The sequence below is a fragment of the Pseudophryne corroboree genome, chromosome 4 (genome assembly GCF_028390025.1).
Source record: "Pseudophryne corroboree isolate aPseCor3 chromosome 4, aPseCor3.hap2, whole genome shotgun sequence".
Taxonomy (NCBI): Eukaryota; Metazoa; Chordata; class Amphibia; order Anura; family Myobatrachidae; genus Pseudophryne; species Pseudophryne corroboree.
This window is the reverse complement of record NC_086447.1, coordinates 530,215,403-530,236,479: the sequence shown is the minus strand read 5'-3', so window position 1 is coordinate 530,236,479 and position 21,077 is coordinate 530,215,403. Positions and strand designations below refer to the sequence as shown.

At 43.5% G+C, this 21,077-nt stretch overlaps 1 protein-coding gene across 8 annotated transcripts in view; it reads right to left on the bottom strand.

Moving 5' to 3' along the window:
• NCOA7 (nuclear receptor coactivator 7) overlaps nucleotides 1–21,077 on the bottom strand; it is a 433,065-nt gene that overhangs the window by 86,909 nt on the left and 325,079 nt on the right. For all 8 annotated transcript variants that reach the window (XM_063917277.1, XM_063917278.1, XM_063917281.1 and 5 more), the window contains one exon: nucleotides 254–361. In XM_063917277.1, coding sequence (XP_063773347.1) covers nucleotides 254–361 — 108 coding nt within the window. The remainder of the gene's footprint in view (nucleotides 1–253; nucleotides 362–21,077) is intronic.

The window sequence follows — 21,077 nt, the reverse complement described above, 5'->3', positions numbered from 1 at the left end:
GTAATGTCTTAAAGTGGTCCTGCCAAGCCTCAAACACAAAGTAGTCTAGTGAAAGTGTTTCTTCTACCTATGTCTGCCTGTGTGTCAACGTTTACTACAATGCATTGCAAATATTCAAAAACAGATGAGATACAAAACAAAAACTAATCAACAATTTCACGATTTTAAACTACAAAAGCTAAAATTAACATGCAACCACAATAATGTCACAGTAGTGTTTAACATTACCAATTCCAGCAGTAGCGGTGCTTACCTGTCCTGGCACAATGGTGTGAGTGAAGAGCTTGTTCAATTCCACAAGTTTGTTGGGTGTGATATTAAATTTAAGTGCTATACAGTTTAAGGTGTCCGTGCCTGATGCCTATGACAAACAAAAGGATTGAATTAAAAAAATAAAATAATTACTAGCAAATTCCATAATACAGTCCCATACCCACTGGTGTTTTCTTTATTGATTCCATACTGTAGGTGCAGACTTGAATGCAAATGACACTCCATGAAATCACTGAGGATTATTAGCAGTTCCACCCGGTAATTTCCTGAAACACACGGGTCCTTTTTCTGTGTGAAAGGGTCAACCCAGGTTGAAATTCCCGGGACTTCGACCCTGGAATTTACCAGTGTCAGAGACATGGGGATTTCGAGCCGGGTTGACCCTTTCACACAGACAAAATACCCGTTGTTGATCTGCAAATTACTGGGTCGAAATCCTCGACCCGGTAATTTGCATGTCTGTGTGAAAGGGGGGGGGTCAGGCAGATCCCGGCAAAACGACCCGGCACTTTCAGACAATTCTTTCTGAAAGTGGTATAAAGGGGGAATTAAATTAGCATCCGTCATTTACCATGGGCTAATTGAATGCCCAGGCTATCCAATCTGCCCCATATGCAGCTCACCGGCAACTCTTATTGGGATCTCAGCAGGCTCTGAAAAAAAATCCCTTTTAAGTAGCCAATTTTCACTAAACCGGCACTGTTAACACATATATCCGTGAAATTAAGGTGTGTACACACTGAGATTTATCCTTGCGATTTTGACTATATAGTCAAAATCTCAAGGAAAGTTAGTGCAAATCGCACTGTGTTAGGCAGCCTGCAATACCAATGAGCACTCCCGCGGGATCGGTATCGCAAGGAAAGATAGACTGTGCAGGCAAATCAATCTTGACTACTAGTCTACTATCTAGTACAAAGTATAGTCAGAACTGGCACTTAGTCAAAATCGGTGCTTCTGGGCTCTGGGGGAGTTCAGGGGAAATCGCATAGACAAAATAGAAGATAGCCAAAATCTCACCGTGTGTATGCACCTTAACCACGCATATAACTGTGCGTTAACGGGCAAAACAAAAAAATGCAAATAGTGCAAAAAATGTGCTGTAATTAAATAGCCTGAAACTAAAAGGTGCGAATAAGCTCGAGGTTGCCCCCACTTTTTGCACCCGTTACATTTTCGAACCTTATTCAATTCCCCTCTAAGGGGCCTATTTATCAAGCCCCTATCCTTAAAATATGTAGAAAATGACAGGTTCTGCGTGCTTAAGTTATCTGAGCTATTTAACAATGGCCTGATGTATGATATATCAGAGATATCTCCTGCATTTAACTAACGGATGCTGCAGTTAGTCTACATTATTCTTAAAAGGAGACTGCGATCTTGTAGTTTACCAAGCTCAAAAAACGTAGCTTTTCGAAGCTCGGCCTCATTAGCAAACACTATCTTCAGATGGAGGTTGTAAACGGGGCCAATGAAAGGGAAGTCCTAAGTTACTGTACAAGAAAACCAAGCTTTATTGAAATCAAAATCCTCAAATAGCTTTGGGCTCAAACAGTATTACGGTGTTCTGATTATAAAAACTTTGCTGTGTCTTAGACCCATAAACATATAATTTACTAACACAAAATTGATGAGCTTGAAAATCCACCAATGTTTGGCATGCTGTGAATAATGATGTTAAAAATTGGTTGCTATGGGTAACAGGCAGCAATGTGAACCCCCCTCCCCCACCAGGAGAGTAAAGATAGGAATTTCACTTAAAAGAACTTTGAATTCTGGTTGTTGAAAACATTTTTTTTGCTGGTACGATCTCTAAAAGGGCTACAAATTAAGTTGCTTGTTTCAGCTTTTATACTATTATATTCCCCCTCCAGGTCCACTGGGATGGTAAAGTATGAACAAGTCTGTTTTTGGGCAAAAATTCCTTAAAAATACATGTTGGCATTTCACATGTCGGTGTTCTGACTATGTCAGCATTTTGAACATGTTGGCATAATATATATATATATATATATATATATATATATATATATATATATATATATATATATATATTTTTTTTTTTTTTTTTTTTTTATATTTTTTTTATTAAAAAAAGAACAACTGAATTGGATAGAAAAGAAAAAAAATTGTTGCAAAATCCAAGTTTTTCACGGCCAAACATTTTTTGGGGGCTAATTGAATATCCCAAAGTCATTTTATCACACTTGCCTACTTTTGAAAAAGCATTTCAGGGAGATTGTGAAAGAAACACCCATGAGAGCTGTGTTAAACTGGGCGCATTAAGATCTGCTTGTTGACACTTAAACATTTCAGGGTTTGTTCATTTATTGTGTTCTACTCACATGTGATTCTATATATGTGGCCATGAGAACCCTTATTAAAAATGCATATAACCACATGAATCATTTTGCCTTATAACCAATGCAGGAAAATGACCATACCAGCAAGTGTTTTATCTGACCTGGTTGCACAGGACGCGACCAGTCAGATATACAGTGACCAGTCAGATATACAGTATTAGCAGCAGCAGGGAAGGGAAATTTCCCTCCGCAGCTGCTCTCAGAGGGACCGGAAGGTCCCTCTACCTCCCTGCACCCTCCCCTCAGTGTTGCCGTGCTGCTCATCACTGCTGATCGGTCAGGAGAGCATGCAACAGCAGCAGCTGGGGGAGTGTAAACCATCTCCCCAGAACCCCCCCTCCCCCCCCTTATCCCACCCTGTGTTCCTGCCAGCTGTCTGGGGTGTAAGAAAATAAAAGTTGCGATGGTCGCGAGGATGGGTGTGGATCATTAGATCGACAGTGTCTAGGCAGACAATGTTTAGGTCGACCACTACAGGTCGACAGTCACTAGGCCAACAGGGTTTCTCGGTCGACATGTGCTAGGTCAACAGGTCGACATTACTTTTTTCTTCTTCTTTTTGGTGTTGTTTTCTTCGTAGAGTGACCGGGAACCCCAATTAGTGCACCGTGTCCCCTCGCCATGCTTTGGGCAAGGTGCCTCCGTTTCGCTCGGCACAGATTACCATTCCAATCGTAGTCCACGTGGATCGTTAAGTATGAAAAAGTTAAAAAACAAAACAAAACTCACGTCGACATTTTGATCTGTCGACCTAGAAACCCTGTCGACCTAGTGACTGTCGTGGTCGACCTAAACATTGTCTACCTAGACAGTGTCGATCTTCAGATCGGATCCCGCGAGGGTACCGATCTTCCCGACCAATGGGGTCATTCCGAGTTGTTCGCTCGCTAGCAGATTTTAGCAGCATTGCACATGCTAGGCCGCCACCCTCTGGGAGTGTATCTTAGCTTTGCAGAATAGCGAACGAAAGATTAGCAGAATTGCAAATAGAAAATTCTTAGCAGTTTCTGAGTAGCTCCAGACCTACTCACAGATTGCGATCAGCTCAGGCCGTTTCGTTCCTGGTTTGACGTCACAAACACGCCCTGCATTCGGCCAGCCACTCCCCCGTTTCTCCAGACACTCCCGTGTTTTTTCCTGGCACGCCTGCGTTTTTCCGCACACTCCCAGAAAACGGACAGTTTCCGTCCAGAAACACCCACTTCCTGTCAATCACACTCCGATCACTTCAACGATTAAAATTCTTCGTTCGGACGTGAGTAAATCTACTAAGTTTTGTGCTAAAATACTTACCGCATGCGCACTACGTACCATGCGCATTTTTGCCTTAATCGCTCCGTTGCGAAAATCGGCAACGAGCGAACTCGGAATGACCCCCAATGTTCCGATGTTTAAGAAAAAGGATTTAAAAAAAATAAAGAATTTTTTTTTTTTTGTAAATAAAGTAATTTTGTATAATCTGTTTTTATTGAAACAAATACAGACTTATAACAGCTTGTTAACACGTATGAATATCAATCAACGGCATAATAAAGTGACAAATTTGAGCATAAACAAAATAGTAGCCGAGTGTTCAATATATCTAAAGTCTGCGCTAACATTTTTGAACTAAGAAACATGATAGAGCATAGATATAGAACGAGAAAAAGAAAACAACAGAGGAGAAAGGTGACTGAGCCGAGCATGTTGAGAGAAGGAGGGAAGAATATGTGTAATGAACCGATAGATTTAAACATATTGGTCCAGGGTCCATGCCAAATAGCGAACAACAAAGTGGCCCCCACCACCCGCTTCATTTCACAGAGGAAGTATAAGTCTTATACGACTCAGAGGTCTTATATTCTATCCAAGGCAACCACATAGCAATAAACTCTGAGCGTCTGTCTCCAGCGCTCAATAATACATCTTCCATATTCATGTAATAGTCTAGTCTGGAAAACCAGGTATACCGTGTAGGAGGACTAGAGGACCTCCACAAAGTGGGGATTACTGCCCGTGCGGCATTGCCAAGGTGTCGTAGTAAAGATGACTTGTAAGTAGAGAGTGGGGTAGTTGAATGGTTCAGTAACCAAAAGGCCGGGTCAGATGGGACAGGAGCATGTAGGATATCACCGGAAATAGAAATTACATCATCCCAAAAACTTTTAATGAGGGGACAGGTCCACCAGATGTGCAACAGAGAGCCTAGGTCCCTATGGCACCTCCAGCAGGCAGGTGAGATAGATGGGGAAATGACGTGTAGGAGGGTAGGGTGCCTGTACCATCTCATCAGGATCTTGTGTTGTGTTTCTCTGACCTGTATACATATGGAGCTCTTATGAGCTTTAAGAAAAATAGAGTCCCATTCCCTGTCTGAGAGTGAGATGTTCAGATCTCTCTCCCATTTTTGGGTGAAAAGAGGAGGGGTTGGGGAGTCAGACGTACATAGGAGTCTATACAGGGTGGACACAGTATGTAAGGGGTTTAAGGGGGCCACACACATTTTTTCAAATGCGGTCAGCTCCCGTGACGCCTGACGGTACATATTATTCGTGTATAGAAAGTGTCGGACCTGCAAGAACTTCCAGAAGTCCGCCTGTGGGATCTCCCATTTCTCTCGGATCTCCGAGAACTGCTTAATCCCAGACGGGTGAACTAGCTGACCCACTCTAAAAAGTCCCTCCAGCGCCCAGTTTTGATAATACCCCAGTGAGAGGCCAGGTGGGAAAGTCGGGTTGCTCAAAAAGGAGGTGAGGGGGCCAAAAACAGGAGATGTACGATCGTCGTCTTATCCCTTTCCAAAAAGAAAGTGTAGGAGAAACAGTCGGGTGAGGGTGTGGGAGTTTGGGCAAGGTCGGGAGCCAAGGGAAAATTTCCGGGTATAGCTGTACGCATAAACCCTCCAAGACCACCCATTGTTTAACCTCCCGGCTCCTGGTCCAATCCAAGACCCTGTTTAAGAGGATTGCATGGTAATAGGTTTTAATATCTGGGAGTTGGAACCCACCTTTTTGAGGCGGGCGAGTCAGGATGGATCTACCAATTCTGGGTCTCTTACGACGCCAGATAAATTGTTGGATCAAGGATCCTACAGTCCGGAACCAGGAGTCAGGGATTCGAATTGGTAAGGTCTGGAGGAGATATAGCAATTTGGGTAATGTGTTCATCTTTACAACGTTAATTCTGCCTAGCCAAGAGAGATTATGGTATTGCCATCTGCAATAATAATTTCTAATGGCCTGGAGAATAGGGTGAAAGTTCAAGGACAGCAGACGTGATGAATCGCTGGAGAGCTGGACTCCCAGGTATGTGATGTGGGAGTCCCGCCATTTAAAGGGGAATGTGGCTTTCAAACCAGTTAAGATCGATTGAGGGGTTGAAATATGAAGGGCATAGGATTTAGATGTGTTGATTTTAAAACCTGAGAGTGAACCAAAGGTGTCCAATTCACCCATCAGGTTAGGAAGTGAGTGAGCAGGGTGTGTGACTGCAGTCAGCAGATCGTCTGCAAATAGAGCAAGTTTGTATTCTATGTTACCTATTTGTAGCCCCTTAATCTTGTCATTCGCTCTAATAGCCCTGGCCAAGGCTTCAATACAAAGAACGAAAATCAGGGGGGACAAGGGGCAGCCCTGCCTCGTTCCGTTACTTATGAAGAAGTTGTCAGAAAGGGTCCCATTAACCCGCACCTTAGCCGATGGTTGTGTGTAGAGTGATAATATTCTATGGAAGGCTCGTGGGCCTAACCCAATATGCTCCAGCACCGCCCTCATGAAGTCCCAATTTACCCTGTCGAAAGCCTTTTCGGCATCTGTAGACAACAACACAGTAGGTGTCTTGCTGCTAGAGGCCAAATGTATGAGGTTGAGGATTTTTGTCGTATTATCTTTTGCTTCACGGCCGGGGACAAAGCCTACCTGGTCGTTATGGATGAGTGATGGGAGAAATTCGTTCAATCTAAGAGCCATCAATTTCGCAAAAAATTTGAGATCCAAATTAAGCAGGGAGATTGGCCTGTAACTGGAGCAAACTGAGGGGTCCTTTCCTTGTTTAGGGATCACAGTAATGTGGGCCTCTAGTGATTGTCGGGAGAAGTGGGTTTCAGCGGAGATGGAGTTGAAGGCCTGTAGTAATTTGGGGGCGAGAGTCTCCTTAAAAGTCTTATAATAGGTGGCTGTAAAGCCGTCTGGGCCCGGACTTTTACGTAGGGGTGCAGTAGAGATAACGTGTTCCACCTCAGTCAAGGTGAAAGGTGCTTCCAGGGAGTCTCGATCAGAGATTGACAACTGAGGGAGCGCCACGTCAGCTAAGTATTTCCTGGATCTCAACATATTTGAAAGGGGATCATGGGCCTGAGAAGGGTCACCTAGGTTGTATAAAGTATTGTAATAATTTTTAAAGCATGCTGCTATCTCCGGAGACTTAAAGCATAAAATAAAGTAATTCTGGATTAGGTTAATTCATGTTCTTCACCTAATTCACTCATAAAAAGCTGTGGTATCAGTGATGTGCAGAAAGGTGAGGCAGAGTGTGTCCTGTCATATACGCAGGATTTTTGACTATATAAAGTATCTGAAAAAGACAAAGAATATATAGAAATATCTTGTTTGTATTATTGTAATAATTTTTATAGTAAAAACTCTGGAGTAAAAAGTCTATGGCAGATGAGGCAGTGCCTAACGTTTCTGCACATCTCTGATCAAAACTCACCAAGTTTCCAGCAGTATAAACTGCTGCACTTGTATATAATGCCCACATGCAGTGGCAAACGCAGGATTTGATTGGGGGCTTTCCAGAACTGGGTGGAGCCAAGCACAGGGGTGGGGACTGAGGTGACCCAGTATATGCCGTGTCCGTAAAACTAGTGTGTCTGTATCTAGCTATCTATCTACACATATATACATAGATACATATATATATATATATATATATATATATATATATATATATATATACACACACACACACACATATATACGCATGAATATATCATATGTGTGTGTGTGTGTTTAGATGTATTTATATACGTGTGTATATATGAAGTCTGAATGACGAAACGCGTTGGGCAACCTGGCAGTGACTGCATACCACGTTAAGAAAAATGTTATTATTTATATATTTTAACTGGTATTATATATTATGTGTGTATACTTTTTATCCCATTTTTTAGAAAAAGATTTGTTGTTTTAAATTTGTACGTGAATAAACTGTATTTTATATTTTTACTTATTCACCTATAGTGTGAGTCTTTATCATTTTAGACACCAGTGGTCGCTAACCCCCCCCCCCCCCCCCCATTTATGTGTGTATATATGTATGCACATGGATATATATGTACTATAATTAAAATAAAGTAAACTTTTATTAAGCACTTACAAGTGCCACCAGGAAGACAGCAGGCTGCAGAGGACGCTAGACAGCCATTAATAATACTCATGCAGCTAAAAAAAATATATATATTTTTTTTTGGTGGAGGGGGGTTTCTGGGTGCCCGGAAACCCCCCTTGGGTGCGCCACTGACATGAACCTTTGGCATATACTGTATATTGTGTGTAAATCTGGCTCTAGTCAGTGCCGGATTTGCCAACACCATACCTCCCAACTTCTGATTACCGGAAAGAGGGACATCTGCGCGATCGAGAGCCACGCCCCATTCTCGTCACTGAGGGGGCATGCCCAGCGCTCTGTGAGCTGCAGGCATGCCCCCTGTCCTCCTGCCTCCACGGAATAGACGCTGTGCGCACAGCGTCTATTCACCTATGCTCTGCTAAGCAGAGCAGCGAGTGCCGGAGCCTCCCAACTATCCCCCCTACCCCCCAACAGCGGGAATCTGCGGCACACAGGTGGGACAGTCCAAAAAAAACGTGACTGTTCCGCAAAAATCGTGACAGTTGGGAGGTATGAGCCACGTGCCTAGGAACGGCACAGCAGGTCTTTCTCCACATGATGCTGCCTCTCTGCATGTGGCACTCAAACCCTCCAAAGCCAGCCAGCAGGTAAGATCCAGCTGGGGGTCAGACTGGACAGGGGGGCATCAAAGAGGCAGCGGTCCAGGGACATATGGGGTGGCAGCAACTGGACACACACATCGCCCTCCATCTTTCTGTTTCTCACTCCTCCCAACGGCTTACTCCCGAGTTCCTACTTCAATAGCTCGCCCCATCGTAAAACCCCTGACCGCCCCCCTCCCCTACCATCGAGGCATCCCCCTCTCCTCTTATCTTATCTTCCCCGTTGCGGGGCATCTCCAACCCCCTCACCTAATCTAAGAAAAGCCCCCCCCCCCTCTCTGTCAACGGGTGGTCTTCAGTATGCCGAATGTCGGGATCCCGGCGCACAGTATACCGGCGCCGGGATCCAGACACCCGGCATACCGACATATATTCTCCCTCGTGGGGGTCCACGACCCCCCTGGAGGGAGAATAAAATAGCGTGGCGCGCACAGCGAGCCACCGTGCCTGCAGCGAGCCCGCAAGGGGCTCATTTGCGCTCGTCACACTGTCGGTATGCCGGCGGTCGGGCTCCCGGCACCGGTATACCATTCTACACCACCGTCAACAAGGCATTTTATTTTGCCCTGCTGGATATCTTAAATGAGCTCATATATGTATAATTTCAAATTATTTAATCCTGTAATTTAGGGGGTAATATAGACTGGATCGCTGCAGCGTGCGCATCCAGGGAGTCCTAGTGAGATGCTAACAGCGTCTCATCGCTGTGATCGCCTCTGCTTGATTGATTTCACACGCAGGTGCTGCGACACAGGACATGGTAGTGCAGCTAGGCTTCGCAGGCAGGGAGCTACTCACCCGGTGCGAAAGCATCGTGCTGTGCAATGCTTTTGCACCCTTGCAGGGGGGTAGGGCCTGGCATGCGGGGCGGATTAGCCCTGTGCTGGGCGTCCCCCCGCATGTCTGAGAAACTGATCGTAGATGTGCAAAATTTAGCACATCTACGATCAGATCTGAATCACCCCTTAGTCTCTGGCAGCACATTATATTGTATACTAATTTGTTGAATTTTATTTTTTGGGGGTGGGAGGGGGGGCAATAATGATGTACCTAAGGGCGGCAGGCCCCTAAATCCGCCTCAGACTCTGGTACCAGCCAGTGCCTCCTGAGCCATTTACCTCACGCACGTGGTTTCACTAGGATTAGTGTCATCAGGTGCAGTCCGCACCCCCTTACTGATGCTGCTGATACATGCACAGTAGCAATAGAGTGGTATATTAATCATTAACTAACTGGTTAAATGGATTTTTATATAGCTTTGTAAAATAGACTTGTGATTTTAGTAGCCATTTGTGCAATACAAATCTATTGATGTTGGCCCAGTTATGTGTGGGTGAGGTTGGGTGACTGACATTTCATACCCAGTACATGTTGCTCTGGTGTAATGTCAGACAGTGCAGGTTTATACCAATTTGGTGGTAAAACTGAACTTGATGTACCTTTAATTCATCCCAACTGCCAAACAAATGGATGCATGAAGGGCTGGCTCCACGCCCACTAGTACCCTCAGTGAGAAAAATTTAAAAAACCCCCCACCCCCCATCCCCATACGCGCGCCTGGAAAAAGCGGGTGTGGCCTTGCAACTTTGAATTATCAAGCTACAAATAAATATATTTTCATAGCCCCTCTACACACAATTAGCAGCCTTACACATAACGCCCACAGTAGTGTTCCCTAAACATGACCCCAGTAGTGCAGTGCAGGATACACATATGCCCCCAGCAGTGGCAGATACACGTATTATGCCCCCAGCAGTGGCAGATACACGTATTATGCCGCTAGCAATGCCAGATACACATAATATGCCCTAGCAATGCCAGATACACATAATATGCCCCCACAGTGCCAGATACACATAATATGCCCCCACAGTGCCAGATACACATAATATGCCCCCACAGTGCCAAATACACATTATATGCCCCCACAGTGCCAGATACACGTGGCCCCCCACAGTGCCAGATACACAGTATACGCACCCACAGTGCCAGATACACATATGCCCCCACATTGTCAGACACACATGTACCTCACAGTGCCAGATACACATTATATGCCCCCACAGTGCCAGATACACGTGCCCCCTGTAGCGCTGCTCACTGTCGCGGGCCTCTCCTGCTGCTCAGAGTCCTGCTGCTGCCGAAGCTGCTTCTGTGTGAGGGAAGGAGAGCGCAGCATGCGCCTTTCCTGCCCCTCAGTCCGGCGTCTCTGGCGTCCCCGTCTGAATTCAGCCGCCGCTTCCTCAGCCAGTCAGAGCTCGCGGTCCGGCAGAAGCTACTGGTCCGCGAGCTCCGATTGGCTGACGGACCAGCAGCTGATTTAAAATTGCGGCCCAGCGCAGTCGCTCCTAAGGAACGTGCCTGGAGCCGGCCCTGGATGCACGTTACCTGATGGAAATAGTCTCACAAAAAAGAATATAATATAATACAATACATTATAATCAATCTCAGATCCTAGGCCCCGAGTCCCAGCAAAGCACTACTTGTGGAGGTGAGCATGTTTGCAGTGAACACACTCTATGCTACGAGGGGCAATCGCCCACCCTAGATCCGCCAGTGACAGTGAGCACGTATCCCCACCACTTAACTAATAAGCACAGAGGCCGTAAAATTAAATTGGTATATTGCAGTATGATGACATGGTTAGCATTACTGCCTCACCACACAGCACTGAGTTCATGGGTTTGATTTCCACCATGGCCGTACCTGTGTGCTGTTTGCATATTCTCCCCGTGCTTGGGTGGGTTTCCTCCGGGTACTCTGGTTTCCTCCCACAATCCAAAAATATATTGGTAGGTTAATTGGCTCCCAACAAAATTAACCCTACCGTGAATGTATGTATGTGTACATGTGGTAGGGAACATAGATTGTAAGCTCCACTGGGGCAGGGACTGATGTGAATGACCAAATTGCAGAATACGTGTACGCTATATAAATAACTGGAAATAAATAAATAAAATAACTAAATAAATACAGTATACAAAAAGGACAATTATATTTGATAAGTGAAACAAGGACCCTTATTAAATGAAAATCAATGTAACAAATATATAAACTATACAAATGCAAAGCTTAAAAAAAAGTATAAAACGTCTCACTTAAAAGTCCGTGAAGGAAAAAGCTAAATATTATAATATAAAGAGTTTGCAAAACAAAGATGATGCATTAGAAGTCCTTCAAATATTTAGTACGAAGAGAAAACTGGATCATTGAGCTTCTAACTAGACTACACTAACAGCTCTTTGGTCCCATGTGCAGATGGTTACAAAACGCAGACAGTTTTTGCGGTAAATCTATCACCTATAGCAGTAATGGCTTAGTACATATTTCCAGCATAACACTCCCCAGTTCTTCTAAGACCCATGTGAATTCTAATACAAATATAATGCTGAATACACACAAAATAGTGTGTATATTTACATAGGTCATTTTTTTTGGGGGGGAGGGGGGGGTAATATGGTCCTATTTATCACCCGTATATTAACCACTTAACTGGTTAATATATTTTTCAAAGTACATTCAGAAATTATCAAGGCTTTTTATATGATTGAATTAGTTTAAGAGCAATTATTTAAAAAACATATCCAACACGACTGTTTAAAAAATAAATACATTTTTTTTTAATAAACATTAGCACCAACCTAGATGATGGTCAATAGATCAGACCATTGTGAACATTGCAACTCTACATTTTCCCGGTGGCTGCTCCTCTCTGCAGCAGTCAGGTGTCCACAGGGAAGAAGAGTGCTATGTATATATATATTCTATATACATACATACCTATACACCCAGGGTGTGGATTATTAGATCTACGCTAAAAAAAAAAAAAGTCTACAGTCAATAGGTCCAACACTAATGATAGACATGCATAAGGTCGACAGGGTCAAAAGGTCAACAGGGTGGTGAGGTCGACAAAAAACAGGTAGACAGTAGGAAAGGTCGACCCAATCTTTTTATTGATTTTATTTCCGTTTTTTGGGTGTTTTGTCACTTTTCTGCCTCAAACAAGCCCCATTATTGTACTGCGTAACCTTCTATGGGTCGCTTCACACGCTATGCTTCGAGCAAGGTGCCTCGCTTCGCTTGCCATGCTTCGAGCAAGGTGCCTCGCTCCGCTACCGCTGCACAAGTTACTATTCCCAATGGTAGTCCATGTGGATGGTAAAGTATGTAAAATTTTAACAAAAATTAAGAGAAAAATAAAAAAAACTTGTGTCTACCATATGTGTGTCAACCATTGTCATGTCAACCTTTTGACCCTGTTGACCTAATGCATGTCTACCATTAATGGTAGATCTATTGACTGTAGACCTCTTTAGTGTAGATCTATAGCCCGGATACCATTTCCCCAGTGGATACCATTCTCTGCAGCAATGTGGCTTTGGTGCCGTCCAATCAGCAGTGATCGGCTGCATGGTAGGCACAGGGACTGGGCAGTCCCTCTGTGACATCATTCTGCAGCCTCACAGTGTGCGTTTCTAACTAGTCACATCAGATGCACCCTCATCAGGGAAAGCCCAGCCTGGTGTGGTCGCACCTGATGCGACCACGCCAGACAAGTGGTTAAAACACAGAAATAATCACTTTTGTGTAGATCAAAACTACGAGTCCCAGCAAGCCCTGCCACAGTTTGCCATTAGGGAATGCTAATTCTGTGGCAAGGCATGCTGGGACTTGTAATTTTACTATAACTGGAGAGCTACAGGTTGGCCAGGCCTAGTGTAGTTTGTAATACATAAGATCAGGGGCCTTCAACCTTTAAGACAGTGTCGGCCACATTAAAAAATGTAGTGAAGTCCGAGGGCCACTAAACGCATTTTGCTGCCTGTTGTCCAGGTCTCCGCGGAGCAGTTATCCCAGGCTCAGGAGGCCTTCCACATATTATATATACAGATTTACAGTGGTGAAAGTAGAAAAATGTGTCAATGGTACTGTGTGCGCGTGCCAAAAAATGGGTGTGGCCAATGAAAATGGGGGCGTGATACACATATGGAGGGGGTCAGATACACATGACACCAATTGTGCAGTGCCAGATACACATACGCCCATAATAGTGCAGTGCCAGATACACATATGCCCCCAATAGTGCCAGATACACATACGCCCCCAATAGTGCAGTGCAAGATACACATATGCCCCCAATAGTGGCAGATACACGTCACCAATGGTGCCAGATACACATATGCCCCTAAAAGTGCCAGATACACATACGCCCCCAATAGTGCAGTGCAAGATACACATATGCCCCCCAATTGTGCAAGATACACATATGTCCCAGTAGTGCAGTGCCAGATACACATATGCCCCCAATAGACAGCACAGGCACTATAATCATTCCTCACAACCCCCCCCACCCTACCCCATAGACAGCACATGCGCCCGCCTGCCCGGCCAGGTCCTCGCATTCATGCAGGACAAGGTGAGCATAATTTATTAATGGCGCCCGCCCTCCCCCGGCATATATAAACTTACCACCTCGCTGCAGAAATGTGTCCTGACGGGAGTGGAGCCTCTCACCACACACGATCAGCCTGTGAGGAGCACGCTACCCAGAGGTCAGCGCTGCGTCATGTGACTCCCTGCGCTGCAGCAGCTGCACTGGCTGCTGGGAAGTAGGGGGGAGTAGCTGCCAGTGCAGCTGCTGCAGCGCAGGGAGTCATGTGACGCGGCGCTGAGCACCGGCGCGTTCCAGAGGATCTTTAAAAAAAAAAAAAAAATTAGATATATTATATATATATATATATATATATATATATATATATATATATATATATATATATATATATATATATATAAATATATAAATATAAAAGTCCAAATTACGTCCAGCACTCCAAGGGTTACTGTACTAAATGCTCCGGTGCCCTGCTCAAGTAAATAATGCACTAGAACAAAAGTAAGCTGGCACTCATAGAGACTTCACAAACACGCAGACACAGTTATGAAGTCAACGTTTCAGGGCTTCTGCCCTTTTATCAAGACCAACTGCAACATACAAAACATAAAACATTTATACTTTACCCACACCTCGTGCACTTGCTTCCACGGCGCCCACAGAGACCCAATGACGTCATTGGCGCGCACCCGCGCCGGCGACCCGGCATCAGAGGGGGGCGTGGAGTAACATTTAGTGACATCCCATCACCATGGAGACCCGACCAAACTGCAGAAATGTAAACATATACAGATGATTCAGCCGTAGCCCACAATAAATAGAGCACAAATGCAAAATAGGGAGCAAACGGACAGTGTTATACTAAACTTAACACCATATAAAAGACGAACTGTCAGCCTACATAAGCATAGGAAAACAGTGACAGGTCTAAACTAATCTGAATCTTATGACTAATATCTGCAGCACAATTTGTTATGTTTAAAGAGAGGCATTCTCTAGCTAAACTGAAAAGGAAAAAAAGCTGATTTAAAAGCTGGACTATAGAAAGCTAGTATAGGATAATATTTCATTGAGTCCAAAAGGCTTGACAGACTGTAATGCATGGATCCACCAGGCTTCCTTTTGAAGTAAAATACGCCCTCGATTTCCTCCCCTTGGGGATTCCGATACTCCATCAATCATTTTGTAGCGTATTGACGACATGCTATGTTGCAAGTCCTTAAAGTGGCGAGCCACCGGCTGGTCAGAACCCCGTCCCTCCAAAGCTGCCTGAATACTAGATCGGTGTAATGCTATTCTTTCTTTGAATTGACGAATTGTCAATATATAGCAACCCACAAGGGCATTTGATAGAATATATCACGTATCGGCTCGTGCAAGTATAAGGTCGCTTGATCCTAAACTCCTTTCCTGAGCGCGGATGATAGAAAACAGCACCTGGTTCCAAACTGCTGCATGTAGTGCACCCAAGACACTTGAAGTTGCCCGGCTTCCTCGTCAAGAAATGAATAGGCGGTGTAGCTTTAAGATTTGAGACGTCGTTGTGTACCACCCAGTCTTTAATATTTCTTCCTCTCCGATAGGAGGGCAAAATCTTCGTTCCTTTGAAGGACTGTAGTTGTTTGTCACGAGTAATAATAGGCCAGATTTGTTTGGCCTTCTGCATAGTCCCCATACTAGAGGTAGAGAAATCTTGTGGCCAAACTATGAAGTCAGGGTTTCTTGTTTTTTGAGATTTAAGTAGTAAACTTGTACGGTCTTGCATTAGGGCCTTGTTTTTAGCTTCCTTTAAATATTTCAATTTATAGCCTCTCATAATGAATTTGCGTGTCATGATGTCCATTTGTTTAATGGTCTCAACTTGATCACTGCAGATACGCCTAATCCTAATGTATTGGGAATATGGCAATCCCCATTTTAGGGCCGGCGGATGATGACTGTTTGCATGTAAAGTGGTGTTTCTGTCCGTTTCTTTGACAAATAAGGAAGTATGAAGGTGATGGTGATGATCCTGTTTGACGGCCACATCTAAATAGTGTATTTCTTCATAACTGGTAGAATATGTGAACTTAATTGAGTCATCCAACAGGTTGATGTCTCGCATGGCCTGTTGGAAACTCTCTTGGGATCCTGACCATAACACAAAGATATCATCTATGTAGCGGAAGTATGCTTTGATACTACCCGCTGCATTGGGATTAGTCAGAAAAAGTTCATTTTCAACTTCTCGCATGAAAATATTAGCAAAGCTCGGAGTCACGCATGACCCCATCGCGCATCCCGAGCTTTGCCGATAGAATCTACCATCAAAAATAAAATAATTGCGTGTTAAGGTTAATTCCAGTAACTGAATGAAAAAATTGATGTCTGGGCCTTTATATTTATGGCTACCTGTGATGCACCGTCTGATGGCTTCAATACCTCTCTGATGGGGGATATTGGTATATAGGCTGATCACGTCTATGGTACACATCAGGTAGTTCTCTGGTAGTGGCGACAGCTTCTCCAATTGTAACAAGAAGGCCGTAGTGTCTTTCAGACAGACCTTCTGATCCTGTACAACCGGCTGTAAAAAGAAATCCAAATATTTGGAAATATTGTAGAAAAGGGATTCTCTTGCCGCTATTATAGGTCTTCCTGGCGGATTCACGGGGTTTTTGTGAAGTTTGGGAATAGTATACAAGACCGGAATGATTGGCCAGTCCTGTGTTAGTGTTTCCTTCATCTTGTGATCAATGATGTTATCCTCCACGGCTTTATTCAGGATATCATCAATTTCTGCTTTAAAATGTAGACGTTGGATCCGAGAGTAACTCTTGGTAAGTAGATTCATCAGCAAGCTGATTATATACTTCAGATTTATAAGACACCACATCCTGGACCACTATACCTCCACCCTTATCCGCCGAACGGATTATAATGTCTTTATAACCAGCTAGATTTTTCAAAGCTGCGCGTTCATCCATAGACAGATTATTGATTTTAGAAGCATGATTCAACTGAGGTTCTTCAAACACATTGTTCATGTGGTTAATGAAGCATTTTATGTTGTTATTTGAGGATACTGGATCAAAAGTAGAAGGTCTGTGCAGGGGAATGTCCTGTGTCGGTAAAGGGGAACCCTCTCCAAAATGTTCCTTCAGTCTTATCCTACGACCGAATTTGTATAGATCCACTTTATTTTTAAAAGTGTCAGGTTTCTTTGTGGGAACAAAGGATAACCCTTTATTCAGCACCGACAGTTCATCAGTTGTTAAAGAGCGCGATGACAAGTTGAAAACTAAGTTTTCTTGCTCTTTGCTTTTTTGGACTTTCCTTGCCCATTGTCCACCACGGCGGGTGTAGGGCCTTTTTTGAGCTCTCTCGCCGCTCTTGTAGTGACCCCCGCTGGGGGTTTCCTCCCGTTTTTTGAGGATGTACCCCCTGCACATTCTGTATCACTAGATGAAAGTGCGCTTGAATTGTCAGTATCCAAATTGAATCTCTTATTGCGTCGATATTTAGGCATCCTGTTCGAATCAGTGCCCCGGTTATATGCCATGCATACACTTTGTTTTCCAGATAATCTCTGTCTACAGTGTTACGCTTGGTTTTCTTGAAGTGGATGAGGTCCAGGCGATATTTCTATATATCCGTGGTTAATTTATTCAGTAACTCTTGTGAGGTTTCAACCTCAATTACTGCCGAGTGACTTGCTTCAAATTTGGTGATTTTCTCTCTGGCTAGAAGTAGTTCTCTACGGGATTCCTCTATAACCAGGAGAATCAGATCGTATGAGCATTTATTTAAAACTGCTGCCCAACGTCGGCAAAAATCTGGATTATGACGTCCAATTGTAGGAATATTTCGAACGCGGAAACCGCAGGGAATTTTCTTATCTCTATAATAATCAGATAAAGTCACTCCGTGAAAATAAAAATCAATTTCTTTTTTCTTAAGTCTGTTCAAAGCCAGGAAAATCTGTTCTGCCGTCTCACCTCCACATGCATCCTCCAATTTGTCTGTAAATAGGGTCTCTGTGGGCGCCGTGGAAGCAAGTGCACGAGGTGTGGGTAAAGTATAAATGTTTTATGTTTTGTATGTTGCAGTTGGTCTTGATAAAAGGGCAGAAGCCCTGAAACGTTGACTTCATAACTGTGTCTGCGTGTTTGTGAAGTCTCTATGAGTGCCAGCTTACTTTTGTTCTAGTGCATTATTTACTTGAGCAGGGCACCGGAGCATTTAGTACAGTAACCCTTGGAGTGCTGGACGTAATTTGGACTTTTATTTAGTGCTTTTCTGGTAGTTTCCAGTAAGGATTGTCCGGGCACCCAGTGTGTGGGGCAGTACGGATGGTGTAATGGTTAGCATTACTGCCTCACAGCACTGAGGTCATGGCTTCGATTCCCACCATGGCCCAACTGTGTGGAGTTTGTATATTCTCCCCGTACTTGCGTGGGTTTCCTCCGGGTACTCCGGTTTCCTCCCACAATCCAAAAATATACTGGTAGGTTAATTGGATCCCAATAAAAAATTAACCCTAGCGTGAATGTGTGTGTGTGTACATGTGGTAGGGAATATAGATTGTAAGCTCCACTGGAGCAGGGACTGATGTGCATGGCCAAATATTCTCTGTAAAGCGCTGCAGAATATGTGTGCGCTATATAAATAACTGGTAATAATAATAATAATAATAATAATATTATTATTTTTTTGCCTCAAGATTGCTTGCAGTTTTTAACAGTATATTGGCTGGAATAGCATGTCTTCAGCTGATCCAATACCGGGCTACAGTAATATTGCATTACCGGTGGGAGAAGGATTAAGCCTCACTGATACAGAAGCAGAGGCTATCCTATTTACAGACAAATTGGAGGATGCATGTGGAGGTGAGACGGCAGAATAGATTTTTCTGACTTTGAACAGACTTAAGAAAAAAGAAATTGATTTTTATTTTCACGGAGTGACTTTATCTGATTATTATAGAGAAGAAAATTCCCCGCGGTTTCCGCGTTCGAAATATTCCTACAATTGGACGTCATAATCCAGATTTTTGCCGACGTTGGGCAGCAGTTTTAAATAAATGCTCATACGATCTGATTCTCCTGGTTATAGAGGAATCCCGTAGAGAACTACTTCTAGCCAGAGAGAAAATAACCAAGTTTGAAGCAAGTCACTCTGCAGTAATTGAGGTTGAAACCTCACAAGAGTTACTGAATAAATTAACCACGGATATAGAGAAATATTGCCTGGACCTCATCCAATTCAAGAAAACCAAGCGTAACACTGTAGACAGAGATTATCTGGAAAATAAAGTGTATGCGTGGGCATATAACCGGGGCACTGATTCGAACAGGAGGCCTAAATATCGACGCAATAAGAGATTCAATTTGGATACTGACAATTCAAGCGCACTTTCATCTAGTGATACAGAATGTGCAGGGGGTACATCCTCAAAAAACGGGAGGAAACCCCCAGCGGGGGTCACTACAAGAGCGGCGAGAGAGCTCAAAAAAGGCCCTACACCCGCCGTGGTGGACAATGGGCAAGGAAAGTCCATAAAAAACAAAGAGCAAGAAAACTTAGTTTTCAACTTGTCATCGCGCTCTTTAACAACTGATGAACTGTCGGTGCTGAATAAAGGGTTATCCTTTGTTCCCACAAAGAAACCTGACACTTTTAAAAATAAAGTGGATCTATACAAATTCAGTCGTAGGATAAGACTGAAGTAACATTTTGGAGAGGGTTCCCCTTTACCGACACAGGACATTCCCCTGCACAGACCTTCTACTTTTGATCCAGTATCCTCAAATAACAACATAAAATGCTTCATTAACCACATGAACAATGTGTTTGAAGAACCTCAGTTGAATCATGCTTCTAAAATCAATAATCTGTCTATGGATGAACGCGCAGCTTTGAAAAATCTAGCTGGTTATAAAGACATTATAATCCGTTCGGCGGATAAGGGTGGAGGTATAGTGGTCCAGGATGTGGTGTCTTATAAATCTGAAGTATATAATCAGCTTGCTGATGAATCTACTTACCAAGAGTTACTCTCGGATCCAACGTCTACATTTAAAGCAGAAATTGATGATATCCTGAATAAAGCCGTGGAGGATAACATCATTGATCACAAGATGAAGGAAACACTAACACAGGACTGGCCAATCATTCCGGTCTTGTATACTATTCCCAAACTTCACAAAAACCCTGTGAATCCGCCAGGAAGACCTATAATAGCGGCAAGAGAATCCCTTTTCTACAATATTTCCAAATATTTGGATTTCTTTTTACAGCCGGTTGTACAGGATCAGAAGGTCTGTCTGAAAGACACTACGGCCTTCTTGTTACAATTGGAGAAGCTGTCGCCACTACCAGAGAACTACCTGATGTGTACCATAGACGTGATCAGCCTATATACCAATATCCCCCATCAGAGAGGTATTGAAGCCATCAGACGGTGCATCACAGGTAGCCATAAATATAAAGGCACAGACATCAATTTTTTCATTCAGTTACTGGAATTAACCTTAACACGCAATTATTTTATTTTTGATGGTAGATTCTATCGGCAAAGCTCGGGATGCGCGATGGGGTCATGCGTGACTCCGAGCTTTGCTAATATTTTCATGCGAGAAGTTGAAAATGAACTTTTTCTGACTAATCCCAATGCAGCGGGTAGTATCAAAGCATACTTCCGCTACATAGATGATATCTTTGTGTTATGGTCAGGATCCCAAGAGAGTTTCCAACAGGCCATGCGAGACATCAACCTGTTGGATGACTCAATTAAGTTCACATATTCTACCAGTTATGAAGAAATACACTATTTAGATGTGGCCGTCAAACAGGATCATCACCATCACCTTCATACTTCCTTATTTGTCAAAGAAACGGACAGAAACACCACTTTACATGCAAACAGTCATCATCCGCCGGCCCTAAAATGGGGATTGCCATATTCCCAATACATTAGGATTAGGCGTATCTGCAGTGATCAAGTTGAGACCATTAAACAAATGGACATCATGACACGCAAATTCATTATGAGAGGCTATAAATTGAAATATTTAA